Here is a 14710-nt window from a genome sequence, read left to right on the forward strand (position 1 = left end):
TCCCACTGCAGTGCATTCACCAGGGCTCCAGAGCTCTGGAGACCTGCTTTCGTGTGTTGAGGTCACACAGTCCACCCATCCCTCTCAGCCCCATGCTCTTCCCTAGAGCCTTGGCTTGACGCTCAGCACGACCGTAGGAAGCACTTGTTCTAGGTTAAAGTTTCATCGCTGCAGTAATCGAGTTTATAGCACATAACTTCCTTCTATGAGAGGCCTATTTGTCTTGAGTTGCAAGTGTGTGAGCCTTTTGGGATGGTATGAAATTGTCCCAGCAGCAAGCTGTCTTGTCTGCACTTGACATCTTCTGCTTTGTCAGAAGAGTTAACTTTGAGACTTGGGCTTGGATTGAGTTTGCTCATTCTAGTACTCTTTTGAAACCCACTTCTCCGTGGTCAGCTCTGTGTTTACCTTGTTGGGGAAGACAGGTTTGTTCAACACTATCTGTACCTCGGGAGAGGTAGAGCAGGGGACAGGTGTCACCCGTGTGTCTGTGTGGTTCAGTCTAGGAGAAGCACTAGGCTGGGGCTGGAGGTTGGCAAACTGGCCTGTAGGTGGTGGCCTATCTTGGTAAATAAAGTTTTATTGGGCATAGCCACACCCATTCACGTATGTGTTGTCAGAATCACAGGGCGGAGACCAAATGACCCCTAGAGACCAGAATTACTGACTGTTCCCCTATAAGAAAATGTCTGCCCCCTCTTGAACTAGGGGAATCCAGGAAATAGTTCCCAGTGAAACAGGGTACCTGCTGATACACAAATATGAAGATGCCATGCCTCTGACCTGCCCCAGGCCCCTAGGGCCCCTGTACTATGTGACCACCCATTCTCTCCGGGACCAGTTAGGCAGCTCCTTCCGGCACTTCCTGTTGGCTCAGAAACCCACAGCCCACCATGCCAACACAAGCCCCAGTCTTCTCAAGGTGAGGGCAGGCTTCACAGGACCTGCCTGTGTTGGCTTTGAATATGGGTACAGCAGCCTCCCCCGTGTACCCGCATTTATCAAAGGTTCCTGTCATTTTGTGATAGAAGTTCTGGGAGGCTGTGCCCTTAGCCCTTTGCCCCGGAAGCTCCGTGTTTTTATGGGCTGATTTCACATCCCGCAGTAATTTATAGGAATGCCGCACATTCTGTGCTGCTGCAGAACTTACTGTACTTTGAAAGACACTCAGCAGAGTGAGCTTACAAAATCACATCGGGGCTGGGGGCCGTGGGGGCAAGGTCAAACCTGAGGTGCAGTTTGGGAGGCCCTTCTGGACCTCTGGAAACTCGGGTCTGATGCTGGGGAATATGCTGAAGGGCTCTGCCTGCAGGGGCACAGACTGCACCCCCAGCACTGTTTCACCCTCTCTGTGACCTGGCCATGCCTCAGTTTTCCCATCTTTAAACTGGGAGCTGGTGATTGTATTCACCCTGTAGGTGGAGTGAATGTTCAGTTGCTAGTGGGCATCTTGCCCATGTTTCTTAATACCAGAGCCACAGTAAGCTTGGACTGGAGTCTGAAAGGTTCAGTCTGGTCCCTCTCTGATGGTGGCATCTGCTCGTGTGTCACATGTTGCTTGTGCCCCTACTGTGTGCTGACCTACTGCAGGGCTGGCGACATACCAGGGACATTGATGAGGTGTCCTTGCTCTCATGAGCCTGCTACCTGGTGGGCAGCAGTGGCATCCTGAGTGTCTGCGCTGGGGGGCATGGGGGTGGACATACCCCTTTGGCTCTGGGGTCTTCCCCATGACCTCTTCCATAGTCCTGCATTCTGTCCAGTGTGACCGCATGGAGGTGTCCGCGGGTAGCTCCTCTGTCCTCTTCCCCCTGCTCCTTGCATATGCGCACACTGGTGTGTGCTTGCCGTTCAAGGTGAAAGCCAGAAACGTAAACGTGACTTAACCAAAGGCCGTTTTGGACTGCATCCCACAGCTCATCAAAGTGCTCACGTGAAAGGGAAGGCCTAGGCTCAGCCTAGCCCAGCCTGACTTTATCCTCATTTTGCAGGGATACACACTAGTCTTCTGCTCATGGAGGCTCTGATGTGAGTGGCAGCTCTCCTCTCTGGCATGGGTGAAAGGCATTTGGCACATCCTAGGACCACTCGAGGGAGATGTGTTCCTGCATCTTCTCTTTCCAGGGTCTTCAAAGTCCCAGAGAACTCCTAGTTGCCCAGCCTAATGATGTATGAGAGGGAAAATGCCTATATTTCTGGCATGACTTTACCCTTACACCGCTACGGTTACAATCCAGCTTTGGGCAGTGCACAGTAAGACTTGTTTTCTTTCTGAGAAAACCCTTAGCATAGGATTCACCAGGGCCTCCTTCTTGGGCTTGACTTCTTTTCCCCACCTGGTCCCGCCTTGGCCTCAGCGTGGGAGGAGCTGTGTCAGTCCATCCCACATGCCAGGGCCCAGGAGTCTTTAATGGAGACTCTTTACTTGTTGGCTGAGCTACAGGGAAGTCCTAGGAACCCCACACTTTGTGAGGCTCATTTACAGAAGTGTGGGTTTAACTCCCAGCCATCAGTATTTGCTGCTTACTGAAAGTGAAAGTGAAAGCAGCTGCCATTGGAGACTTCAGCATGAGAGAGAAGTTGCTGGGCGCCCCGGGGGCTGTAGCTATGCCTTTGCACCCCATTGTAGCCTTGGCTCTGGGTCACTGTGCTGGCCCCTCAGGGCTGGTGCCCACATAGAAGGTGTCCATGGCAATGAACCAAGGGGCTGAGTTTACTGTTCAGAGCTTGAGTCAGGAGCATATGGCACATGGGGTGGACTGTTTTATTGATTGATTGATTGATTGTGGAACTGGAGTTTGCACTCAGGGCTTCACTCTTGCAAAGCAGGCGCTGTACTGCTTGAGCCACACCTCCAGCCCCATGAGGTGGATTTTCAGGCTCCCTGGACATTTCCAATAGAAAGTGGGAAGGGCGACTTCTGTTGGCCCCCTGAAGGTTCTGCGTTCATCTTGTGTTCTTGTCCTACCTGCTGCAGCTGGGCCTCCTCCCGTGTAACCTCCACTTCCAGCTTACGCTGCACTTCAGCAACTGGGGCGATAGTTTATCTAGTTTTCTTCCTTTTCTTTCCTTAGTGCTTTGGGTGGAACCCAGGGCCTTGTGCACGCCAGGCCAGGCTATGCTCCTGAGCTGCAGCCCTGGCCCCTAGCTTGCTTGTTTAACCTTAGTTTCCTTTGTGTAGAAGTCTGGTAGGTAGTCACTGTTAAGTCAGACGTTGCAGGAATGTTTGCTGCAGAAGGTGAAAGTTTCTTAATAATCCACTCCTCAAAAGGACTGCTGCTGATTGAATCCAGCTCCTTCAGTTTTGGTTTGAGTCATTTCTTTCAGTTGTTTCTCTACAGGTGGTGAACATTTTAAAAGCTGTGTGACTGTTGCTAGGTTGTTCTTCATTTTTCTCCTTCAGGCTGTTTCCAGCATCATTCCATGTCTTCACATAGCAGGTTTGTGAGGTGGGAATGGGGAAACTGAGGCTCAGAGGATGGCTGAGCAGCCTCCAGCCAGCCAGCAAGCAGGTGACAGACATACAGACGAAGCTGAGGCTCCTCTGTACTCTGCTCTGCTGCTCTGTGTGGCCGTACCCTGCTGGGTCATTTTTCAGTTTCCCAAGTTAAATTTTGTTCTTTGTACTTGGCCTTAATGAGGTTTGATGTCTAAAAGTTGAGAGGTGGTGTTTTGGATATGACTTCTTTCTGGAAGTGGCTCAGGCCCACCAAGACAGGTTGCTGTATCTGTTCTGCCTGTCACACAGCACCCAGGTATGGCTTCTCTGGGCCCCCTCCGTAGACATTCTAGACCTCATGGAGCTTCCTGGCCTTTTTTTCTTCCTTCCTTCCTTCCTTCCTTCCTTCCTTCCTTCCTTCCTTCCTTCCTTCCTTCCTTCCTTCCTTCCTTCCTCCCTCCCTCCCTCCCTCCCTCCCTTTCCCTTCCCCTTCCCTCCCTCCCTTTCCCTTCCCTTCCCTTCCCTTCCCTTTCCTTCTTCCTTCCCTTCTTTCCTTCTTTCTTTCTTTCTTTTTTCTCTGTACTGGGGTTTGAATTCAGGACTTCACGCTTGCTGCACAGGTACTCTCCTTGAACCACTCTGCCAGGTTTGTTTTGTGTTGGGTTTTTTCCAGATAGCATCTCGAAAACTATCTGCCCTGGCTGGCCTCAAACCTCCATCCTCCTGAGTAACTAGGATTACAGGCATGAGCTGCCGTCACCCATCAATTTTATTCTCTTTTTTTAGGATGAGGGAGGAACTGGGTTTTGCACTTGCAAAGCTGTCACTCCACCATGTGGGCCACACCTCCACCTGAGCTGCCTGGTTTTGACTTAAGGAGGGGAGCCACTAAGGGGGTGCAGCTCAGGGATGTAGCTTTGGGTGCTTCCTCGGGCTGTTCTGCCATGGGGAGAGTGGACAGGGCTCCTGGTTAGGAGATAAGTTTGGCCCCAGAGAGAGATGGCGTGGCCCCCTGGGGAGCAGATGTGCTCTGAGGGTCATGCCCAGGTACAGGCCTGATGGAGCCACCCAGCGGTATGTGTCTGGAGTTTGAGCTTTGCCTGATGCTAGCAAGGGTGGCTCCTGGAACCCGGCTGTTGTCATTGTCTGACAGGACAGGGTATCCCTTGCTGCCTTAAGAACCCAGGCTGGCCTAGGCAGGGCTCTGTGCTCCTTGTGTCCAGCTGCCTCTTGACTTTACTTCCCCATCTTAGATAATGACAGTTTCATCCTTATCGGGCAGAAACAAACAACAAAGCAGCCCCTCCCTTTGTGCCCAGGTGTTGGCACATCTGCAGAGTACACTGCTCATGCAGCCCAGCCTGTGTCCCCAGCTGTTTTTTTTGGCCAGCTGTCCTCCAGCCAGGTGATCCTTACAACAAGGTGGACCCTCCTCTCCTGGGTGGCGTCATGGGTGCCCTATGCTCAGCCCTTCCCTTTCCCTCCTCCAAGGTGCAGGAAGGCAGCACCACACTGTCCCCCAATGGTATTCCACTTGGCACGCCACTCTTTCAGGACTGAATTCTGATGTTGCCCTTTCCCACCTGGCCCTGATCCTGGGCATGCTCTGACCGCTCCTTATGTCCCAAGGTGCTGCCACATGACACTCTTGGTCATTTTAGTTCTTCAGCTGTGATCCCCTAGGAGGGCAGCCTTTCTGCACAGTGGAGGCCCAGTGAGTGGCCATGGGGTGAGATGGAGGTAGGAAAAAGCATCTGAAGTCCTCCTTTCCTCCCTGCCCTGACCCTCTCTGTCCCTCCACCCCACCTTTTGCAGTGCTGGTGACTGAACCCAGGGTCTGGGCTCTACCTTTGAGCCACACACCCAACCCAGTCCACTTCTCAGGCCATCAGCTCTGACCCTTTTGCCAAGTACCCTAGCCTACAGCTCAGCCTTGTTCTCTCTGCACATCTGTGGCATTCTAGAACAGGTTGAGCATCCCTAATCAGAGGTGCTCGGAAAGCTACAGCTCTGTGAAAGATTTCACATCGTGGATCTTCTGATTAGGGTGCTCACCCGGTAAAGTCTTCGCAGATATTCCAAAATGTGAAAACGCTGTGGTCTCAGGACCTTGGATAAGGGACTCTGAACCTGCAGTGTGGTGCAGGTGGCATTTTACAGCTCAGACAGTACTAATAATAAGATCTTGGGTTGCCTCTCATCTGTGTCTTGGGCTTTTTTCTTTTTCTTTTTTTGTGGAACTGGGGTCTCAACTTAGGGCTTTGCCCTTGCTAGACAGGCACTCTACCACTTAAGTCACTCTGCCAGCCTCTTAATTTTTTTTTTTTTTTAACTATCAGGAGACATTTATTGGCCTGCTGGTGGATGCTTTGGTCTTTTAAGTTTGTTTTAAAAATTCTGGTTCCTGCTATAACACCATTCAGTCTTTGACACTTGTTTTAGTATCTCTTTCCTGCCTGGGGTTCTCAGACCCATTAGATTGTGACATTTTACTGAAATGAAGTGCTGTTGGGGTAGATGTTATAGAAGTTCCTACCTGCCACAAAGCCTCACTCTCAGTGTTGTCCCTGATTTCTGGGGCTGGCCTGGCCAAGGCATTTGTAGTGGTGTCTGTGCTGTCTCTGAGGGGCCCTGGTGGGACTGAAGCCTGCCCTTCTTGGCCCTTGCTGAGGGAGCTCTGGTCTATGTCCTCACCACACATCAAGCCCATGTGCTATTGCTGATGTTGCTTGGCTCTGCAGCCTGGGGAGTTTGGAGAGAGTGAGGAGGAGGAGGAGCTGAGGATGCCTGGGTTCCAACCCTGGTGTGCTGGTGGCCCTGGTCCTGTGGAACTTGAGGAAGGAGGTGCTCTTACCAGTCCATGCCCTCCCCAGGAAGCAGATGCCTACAATAGCCAGGATTGACCGGCAGCAGCCCAAGTCAGGGGTGTGACTGTGAGTAGGGAGGTCAGCATGCTAGAGCTGGGACCTCTGCATGTGGCTTCCCCCTCCAGCTGTGCTTGTCCTTCATGAGGTGGGGGAGGGAGGAGGGTGAGCATATGCCCTGCCCCACCCCACCGCAGTGACCTGCCTCTGGGCAGCTCAGGATGTGCGTACTGTACTGTGAGGCTGGCCCGCAGTTCTCGGCCGTGCTTGGCAGAGCTCCAGGCTTCTGGCTCACAGTGAGCTGCCCTGTCACTACTTGCCGATGCTGAACACATGCAGTGGGCTCCTGGGCCCTCTGCTGGAGACCCCGACCAGCTGCCAGATTTCTACCCCTCAGGGAGGAGGGCTGGGGCTGGAAAGAGCAGTTGTGGGGAAACTGAGGCTCTTCTCTCCCTGGCCCCTCACAGTGGTAGTGAAGGGAGGTGGTACAGTTGAGTAGTTGAGGGATTCAGGCAAGGTCTCTGATTGCCCTGGGAAGCCCTGCCTGGCTGGAACAGAGGCTGAATGCAGAAGCTTGGGGTGGGAGGACCTGCGAGTCCCACTCCACCTGCTCCCTTCTCTGTTCCCTAGTAGGCACCAGGCCAGTCTGGATGCTTCACTTTTAAGAGGCAGAATTTCTTCTTCTGTGAGATCTGGGTCCCCCCATCTTGCAACTAAACAGGCTTGTCCCTGGCCTAATCAGGGAGTGTGTCTAAGGCAGCTGTCAGACACCTGCTCCTACTCTGATTCCAGAGCTCCCAGAAGCTGCTGTCCAAAGGAGAGTCCTCTCCTTCCTGTGGTGGGGAGGGCAGTGACTTATTTGCCGTCTCTTGAGGAGACAGGACAGATTACCAGTGAGCAGGTCTGACAGGGTTCATGGTCAAGGCATGTTAGAGGAACACAGAAGCCAGAGAACTCCAGGGCAGAGAGTGAAGTCAGAGCGGGAGGGGTGCTGGGTAAGAGTGGGGGGGATGGGGGTGCTGCTGGAACGCCAGGAGGTGCTGGGGACTTGTGGAACTTGAAAGCCCATGCTGTGGAGGTGTGGGGGCCCTGCTCCCAGCCTCATCACATTAGGATCAAACTATTGTCAGCTGGGTGGTTCTGAGGGACAAGGGCCTTGGGTCTTCCCCCTACTGAGGACATGTGTGGAAGAGACTCCTGGACACTGGAGAAGCACCCTGGATACCTGCTGTGGGGAGACCCGCTCAGTTTGCCTGTGGGCCCTAGCCATGGTGGCCTAGCACTGCTCTCCTTTCAGCTCCCAGGAGTGAGGAGCAACTGTCATTCTCATTCCTTTAAGACCAGGGCCTGTAGGGTGGCTTATTTGTGAAGTCAGCTCCTTTAAAGAGTTGACAGGTGGACCAGCTCAGGAACATATCCCCTATGTAGTGCTGTGTTTCCCCCAGCCTCCCTCAACCCAGAAGAAGGTGGCCTCTGGGCCTCGGTCTGCCTGGCTCTGCCAGGACAAGCCTTCCCAGGGTGTTTGCAGTGAGGAGACTGAGGCAACAGGAAGGCGGATACATAGACAGAATTGGAGGCCTCATTGTAGAGCACGCCACAGGTGTGACCTGAGGGTGAACTAAGGTCCTGTGGCCCTCATTCCCTAGGCGCTGACTGTCCGTGAAACACTGTGACACTTTGGGAATTCCACCAGAGCTCAGCAGCAAATTTCTTAGCTGTCCCCAGGTGAACTCAGGTGGTTTTTTTAAGACCCTGACTCTCCCAAGTCTGGACTCAGAGCGGCCCCTTTAAGAGGCCCTGTCCCAGACCCGGCTGTGGAATGCCAGCCATTCCCTGCAGACAGACATGCTGGGCTGTCCTCCTCCTGTCTCTGTGAGGGTTAACAACACTTCAGCTTGTTGTCTGGAACCGGTTCAGACTGGTTTTCTGGAAAGTGCTTTGTCTCTCCCACTGAATCCTGGGAAGGGTCATGTGGAGCCCCGTGATGTCATGGGATCAAAACTGACTCAGCTGTTTTTTTCCCTTCTTTTTCTTTCTTTAAATCAAGACGTGTGTGGCGCAGGTACAGGGTGTGGTACGCTCACAGCCTGGCCTCACTCTGCCCAAGTGTCCTCTTGACACCCAAGGGGTTAAATGGGACCCTCAATCCCCGCCCCCCTAGAGGTGAGCAGGGAGTTGAGGGGACCTCCCTTCCTGAGGGGAGAAGCCAGGGGCCAACCAAGTCACACTGCAGCACAGCAAGGTCGCCCCTTCCCTATCCCACATGGCACCCATCCAGTGCAGGTGCTCAGAGCCTCACAGGCCGGTACCATAGACCTGGGGTGCACCTTGCACTCCGAGTCTGGGCCATGCAGAACCTGTCCTTTCTGATAGGCAGCCCCTCCAGATCTCTGCCCTCACAGGCGGGCATCACTGGGACTCCTACATGATAGCCGCACCCTGGAGGCTAGGGACCTCCTCTTCTACCCCATCTCCCCATGGTGTGAAGAAACTTCCTGGGGTGCTTTTGTAGCCACTGCATTTGTTGTGCCTACTTCTGTCACCACCACACAGTGAGGGAATGTAACCAACACCCTGAGAAGTTTGTGCCCAGTTAAAACGCTGTTTCCGTCCTCAAAGGTCAGGATGAGTGAGGAAGCATGCCGGACGCGGAGTCAGAAACGAGGCCTTGACCTGGGCCCAACAGAGGATGATGTGGAGAGCAAGAGAGTAAAAATGGAGAGAGGGCTGTCAGCTGCAGACCTGAAGACGGACGGAGATGCGAGAGGCACACCGGAGCTGGGAGGAGGCCAAGCCCCAGCTCCAGGACTGCCGAGGGCAGCCGAGGCCGTGGGCAGAGGCGAAGGGCTGTTGGGAGACGGGCCTGTGGACATGCGCACCTCACACAGGTGAGTGGGTGGGCCCAGCGGGATGGGCTTCAAGGAGAGGCCAGGTGCCTCTGTCAGGCCAGAGGCAGCTTTGGTGGTTTGTCATGCACGTATCTCGGTCTCCAGCCCTGACATTGCCCACTGGCAGCTGTGCCATTCTGGCCAAAGGACTCCCTCTTGGAGCCCCAGGGCCCATGGTACAGGGCGGGTCTCATGGAAGAGGAATGTCCTGTGTGGGGACACTCCTCTGCTCTAGGCTTCCCTATGTCAGCAGGCCTTCACTAGCCAGGAGCCTGCTGTCTTACCAACCCAGTGGTTTGGTTTGCTGACGAACTTGAGGTTTTCACTGGATGGTGCCTCCTTGGGATCAGACTGGTATTGGTTGGGAGCCCCGTCCAGGGTCCTACTCAGAGGAAGGGCCTCTCGTGCTTATTCAGCTTGCCTGGCTGGCTCTTCTGTCACCTGCTCTGCTGGTTTCTCCTTTGTCATCACTAATTACTTTAAGGGCACCTTGGTGATATTCAGCTTTTATGCGACTCCTAAGGTTAAAGCGTGAAGGAAATCAGACACGGTCTCCCACCCCATATCTTTAATCAGATGCCTCTTCTCCCCAAAAGAGGAACTCAGACCTAGTTCCTGCATCGACCCCTCCCTTCCACACATCAGACACCCACCGAGGGCATGGACTGTCTATTCCCCTCATAGCCCACCAGCACCTTCCCCATTGTTAGGGCAGGGTGGGGGAAGCTGGCAGCCCTCGCCTGCTCCTTCAGGGTGTCAGCTGTCCCCGCAGAGGGACTGTGGTCTTTGTGCTAAATCCATGTTGGAGTCCAGGATGCTGTGATCTTAAGGACTCCAGACAGCATCCAACCTGCTATTGTCAGTGTTTGGAGTCCATGTTTTCCCTATAAGGGGGAGCTCTGCCTCCCCTCATGATGATGTCGGGGTGGGAGTATTCATCCAGAAAAGGCTTTTGTGCTTTCTGCCGTCCTTCTAAATCCAAGGCTACTTTTTAAATTTGGGGAATAAGATGACAGGTCTGGGGCTCCCTTCCCTCCCTCTGACTTGGTGGGTCCCCAGTTGAGAGAGGAGTCTGTGACACCTCAGGTAAATGAGAAGCTGGGAGTGTGTTTGGAGGCAGAGTATGAGAAGGGGGACGCCCAGGCCTGTGAAATCCAGGTGTTAAAGGACCTCAGATCGTGACTTACGCCCAGGGCCACAGTGAGGTTCCTTGGATGGTGTGACGCTGTTTGTCAGAACGGGTTAGGATGCTTTCCTTATGACACATGGAGAACACAAGGAAGCAAGGGCCAGAGATCGCCTCAACCACTGGCACATGTGATGGGGTGGGTGCTGAGACAGTGTTGGTGACAGCTCCCCTCAGACAGCTCACAGGTTTATTCAGAACGGGGCATCTCGTGTAGCACTCGTGCACTAGGCGTCTTGTTCAGTGATTTGGGGAGGTACACTCATGGGTTTGAGCCGTTGTAGAGCTGGAGCCCATTCTGGGGGGAGCGGCCTGGTTTCAGTATTAGGGTGGGTTGTCTTTGGACTCCCTTTGGTGGTGTCTGACTGGGGCCACCCGCGGGAGCCTCCCTCCAGCCGTGGTCCCCGGGGGGTGTTCAGTCCCGCACAGGACTCGGCTGCATTTAACCACAGACTAGGCCGGCTGAAGCTCTTTGGCTCCGAGTTCAGTGCATGCTAAGAGAATTTGATTTTCATTCTTTAACTTGTCAGTTGAAGCAAGCAAACGCAATGAAAAGTACACACGCGTATTAGCAAATGACGTTTTTCACAGACAGCACATCCTAATGACCCTATTTGGAAGCAGAGTGTCGTGGTGCGCCAGAGGCCCCTACCCCCTGTGGCACAGTGTCGCCCTCCACAGGTCCCTTTTGTGACCTCCACCTGTGTTTGTTGGACCAGCACAGTGTGAGCCCTCTGTCTTCTTGCTTCCCCTTCACGTCATGAGGTATTCTCAGTTGAGCATAGTTGCTGTCTTTTGGTTCAGTCATCCTGTATCTGTGCATTGTACATCTACGGAGTAAGCCAGCCTTCCATAGAGCATTTGCGGAGCGCTTGGGGGTAGTTCAGTGGCAGAGTGCAAGGCCCTGGGTCTGATGCCCAGCACCCAAGAAGAGAACGAAAAATGGAGGAAAAAAGGTTGAGTGTGAGCCAGGCAATGGGGCTCTCACCTGTAATCCTCGCTCTCAGGAGTTTCGCAGTTCGAAGCCAGCCTGGGCATATAGTTTGCAAGGCCCTATCTTGAAAATAACACCAAAAGGGTTGGCGGAGTGGCTTAAGTGGTAGAGCCCCTGTCTAGCAAGGGTGAAGCCCAGTACCACCAAAAAAAAAAAAAAAAAGACAGGCTCCTTTCTTGCCATTATTCCCTAAACAGCACAGTGTAAGCATTTACATCTCTATTCTGGCAGATATTCTTAGCCATCTAGAGGTGATTTAAAGTCTTTTCAGAGGAAGTGGATGGCTTCCATGCAGATACAGTGCTGTTTCATGTACTGACCTGAGCACTGGCGGATTTTGGCATCCGCACAGAGTCCTGGAGCCAGTCCTCACCTGATAGCAAGAGTTCACTGTGCTGCTTGTGGAATCTGTTTGGCTTTTTCACAACTACCCCCTTTTCACTGATGCTGTCTTACTCCTATCTTGTGACCAGTTTGGACATTTTGAAGGTTAGTGTGGTTTCTAGGAAAGGGAATTTCCCTTTTATTTAAGAAAGTGGTTCACGAACAGAAATTACCCAGAGGTGTAAGAATATGCTGGGAAATAGTTACACACACACACACACACACACACATATATGTATACATATGTGTATGTACACATACACACACTCTGTCATGCCACCGGTGACATGGAGAGGGAGATAACTGATAGGGTCACTCTCTCCTCTTGCTCCCCCATCTCTTGTACTGGGTAGTGTTTCTCACTTAGTCTCCTCACTTACGTGTGTCTATATTTGAAATAAGTGGGAATTGGAGGTCAACTTTGATTATGATTGTCAAATCCTCCCCCAAAAATGCAACAACAAAGCAAGATAGAAGTGACAGCACCACCGTAGCACTCTGGAAGCTGGCCATGCAGTACTCTGACAAGTGTTGAAGGTTAAAACCTGTGCACTTTGGGTGAGAATAGTAGCTCCTGTGGTGTTGGCCTGGGGCTGCACCCATGCCCTCTCCAGCTCCTTGGTGAGGAGGCTCTGCCCAGGCTATGCAGACTGAAGACCAGCTGGTTCTTGTGGGCCAAAGAGGGTGGGGGCTCATTCAGTGTGGACTGGGGGATAGCATCCCTGTCTGTGGCCTTGTTGGGTCAGTGATGGTCTTGGAGGTGGGGAAGTGGGGAGAGATAGCAGGTCAGTCAGCCAAAGGTTCCACTTACGGTTCAGGCATTGCAGAAAACTATTTGAAAAAATAATGACTGAGCCAGACGTGGTGGTACACGCCTGTAATCCCAGCTATCCAGAGACTGAGGCAGGAGGACTTGAAGTTCCAGTCTGGCCTGGGCCACATAGTGAGACCCTGCCTTGAAAAGAACAAAACAGGCTGCGAAGGTATCTGAAGAGGCGCTTATGCAAGACGCTCAGTGAACCCTACGTAGCATAAGCGCCTAGACTCACACCAGCATCGCAAACTGTAGAGATCCAAGAGAAAAGGAGGCCTTGAGAGCCATAGGAGGAAAACAAGGGACGTGAATGTGAGGAGTGGCTGACTTCTCACTGGAGACCACGGAACCTGGGAGTTGACGACATTCAGAGTGCTCCGCAGTACACTGGCAGCCCAGAGCTGTGTATCCAGCAAGACCGTCTTGCTTTTAAAAATGAAGGCAGATAAGATGTTGTGAAATAGAGAGAGATGAGACATTTGCTGGCAGCCCAGCTAGTTCTTCAGGCTGCTAACTTAAATACAGGAAGAGTGCATGATTAGTAGGAGAGGCTCCCTGACCAGCCAACCAGAGCAGACCCAAGGCAGCAGTAATGTAGTGGGCTTGTAAAATACACGTAGACATCACAGACGTGGTAATAATAATAGAAACAGTAAAATGGAGCAGAATTGCAGTAAAGTTTCTGTAGCTCACTGGAATCCTGTTACTGTTAACCTCAAGTAGGTTGTGATAAAGTAAGATGCTTTTTGTAATCCCTAGGGCAACTGTGAAGAGAAGAACTTTAGGACTGGGAGAGTGAATCAAGTGGTAGAGCACTTTCCAAGAAGCCCTGAGTTCAGTCCCCAGTACCTTGACAGAAAAAAGGATGGGGGTACTTGCTTGACATGGTGGCACATTCCTATAATCTCAGCACGGGGGAGGCTGAGGCAGGATGAGAACAAGTTTGAGCCCAGTGTGGGCCATTCAGTGAACTCCTGCCTCAAAAGAACAGGCCTGGGGGCTAGTGGAGTGGCTCAAGTGGTAAGAGCCACCTGCCTATTAAAGGTAAGGCTCTGAGTTCAAACCCCAGTGCTGCCAAAAAGAAGAAGAAAAAAAAAAAAAGCAGAGCACGTGTTTAATTCCAGCACTAGGGAGGCTGAGGTGGGGAAGGGGCGGGGGAGAATCAAAAGTTCAAGGCCAGGTGGTTCTCGACCTCTCTGAGACAGCCCGCTTCCACGCTTTTGAAAATATTCTCCTCAGTAAACTTTACTATCATTTTCACTATTTAAAAAAAAAAAAAAAGTTCAAAGGCCAGCTTAGATTACATAATGAATTCCAGGCTAGCCTAAGCTACATAGTGAGACCTTGCTCAAGCGCGCATACACACACACACACACACACACACACACAACCTTAAAAATGCAGTAGAAGAAATGAACAGATCAACAGAAAAATTAAAGTGATAACTGAACGTATTTAGCACAGAAGGTAGTCTCTGAGGAATAGCCAATATTAAAAAGGAAGACGCAAAGTGACAGGTGTAAATGCAGCCAGGCCCACTAATTGCGGTAGATATGAACGGTTTAAATACTCCAGTCAAAAGGCAAGGACCATCAGACTGGATATCAAAGCAAACGCCAGCTTCGTTGCACATCTGTAAATGACAGCCCTTAACTGAAGAACAAGTTGAGGAATGATATGCTGTAAGTAACCAGTAGTGTACTGGAGTGACTGTTAGTACAAGCTAAAACAGACTAAAAGACAACAAACTTTTTTTTTTTTTGCAGTATGGGGTTTGAACTCGGGTCCTTCACTTCGAGACACTCCACCAGCCCAATTTCTTGTGATGGATTTTTTGAGATACAGTCTCGTGAACTGTTTGCCTGGGCTGACTTCAAACCTCGATCCTCCTTAGTAGCCGGGATTACAGGCGTGAGCCACCAGCACCAGGCAGACAAAAACTATTACTAGAGCCAAAGGTGGACATTTAATAATGCCACACCAGGAAAGTAGAGCTTTTGTGAATGTAACTGCACCTCCCAATGGAATCACAGAGTGCTTGAGGCATAGACAACTTGGCAGTTGCAGGAGAGGTTTTGTCTCCCTCAGCAAAGTCAGCCAGGAAATGGAGGATTTGAGCATTCTTAACCCACAGGCCTGCC

General features: G+C 51.9%; 1 protein-coding gene across 21 annotated transcripts in view; it reads left to right on the forward strand.

Annotated features, from left to right (window-relative positions):
• Positions 1-14710, forward strand: part of Gatad2a (GATA zinc finger domain containing 2A) — an 86841-nt gene that overhangs the window by 50895 nt on the left and 21236 nt on the right. For 13 of the 21 annotated variants that reach the window (XM_074053644.1, XM_074053642.1, XM_074053650.1 and 10 more), the window contains one exon: positions 8923-9191. The exons of 3 other annotated variants lie outside the window; for them this stretch is intronic. In XM_074053644.1, coding sequence (XP_073909745.1) covers positions 8929-9191 — 263 coding nt within the window. In that variant the 5' untranslated portion in view covers positions 8923-8928. Of the gene's footprint in view, positions 1-6187; positions 6373-8346; positions 8467-8922; positions 9192-14710 lie in introns of those variants that run through there. 5 more of the 21 variants (XM_020183732.2, XM_074053653.1, XM_074053638.1 and 2 more) reach the window with 5 other exon arrangements.

This window comes from Castor canadensis, chromosome 14, assembly GCF_047511655.1.
Source record: "Castor canadensis chromosome 14, mCasCan1.hap1v2, whole genome shotgun sequence".
NCBI classification, from domain to species: Eukaryota; Metazoa; Chordata; class Mammalia; order Rodentia; family Castoridae; genus Castor; species Castor canadensis.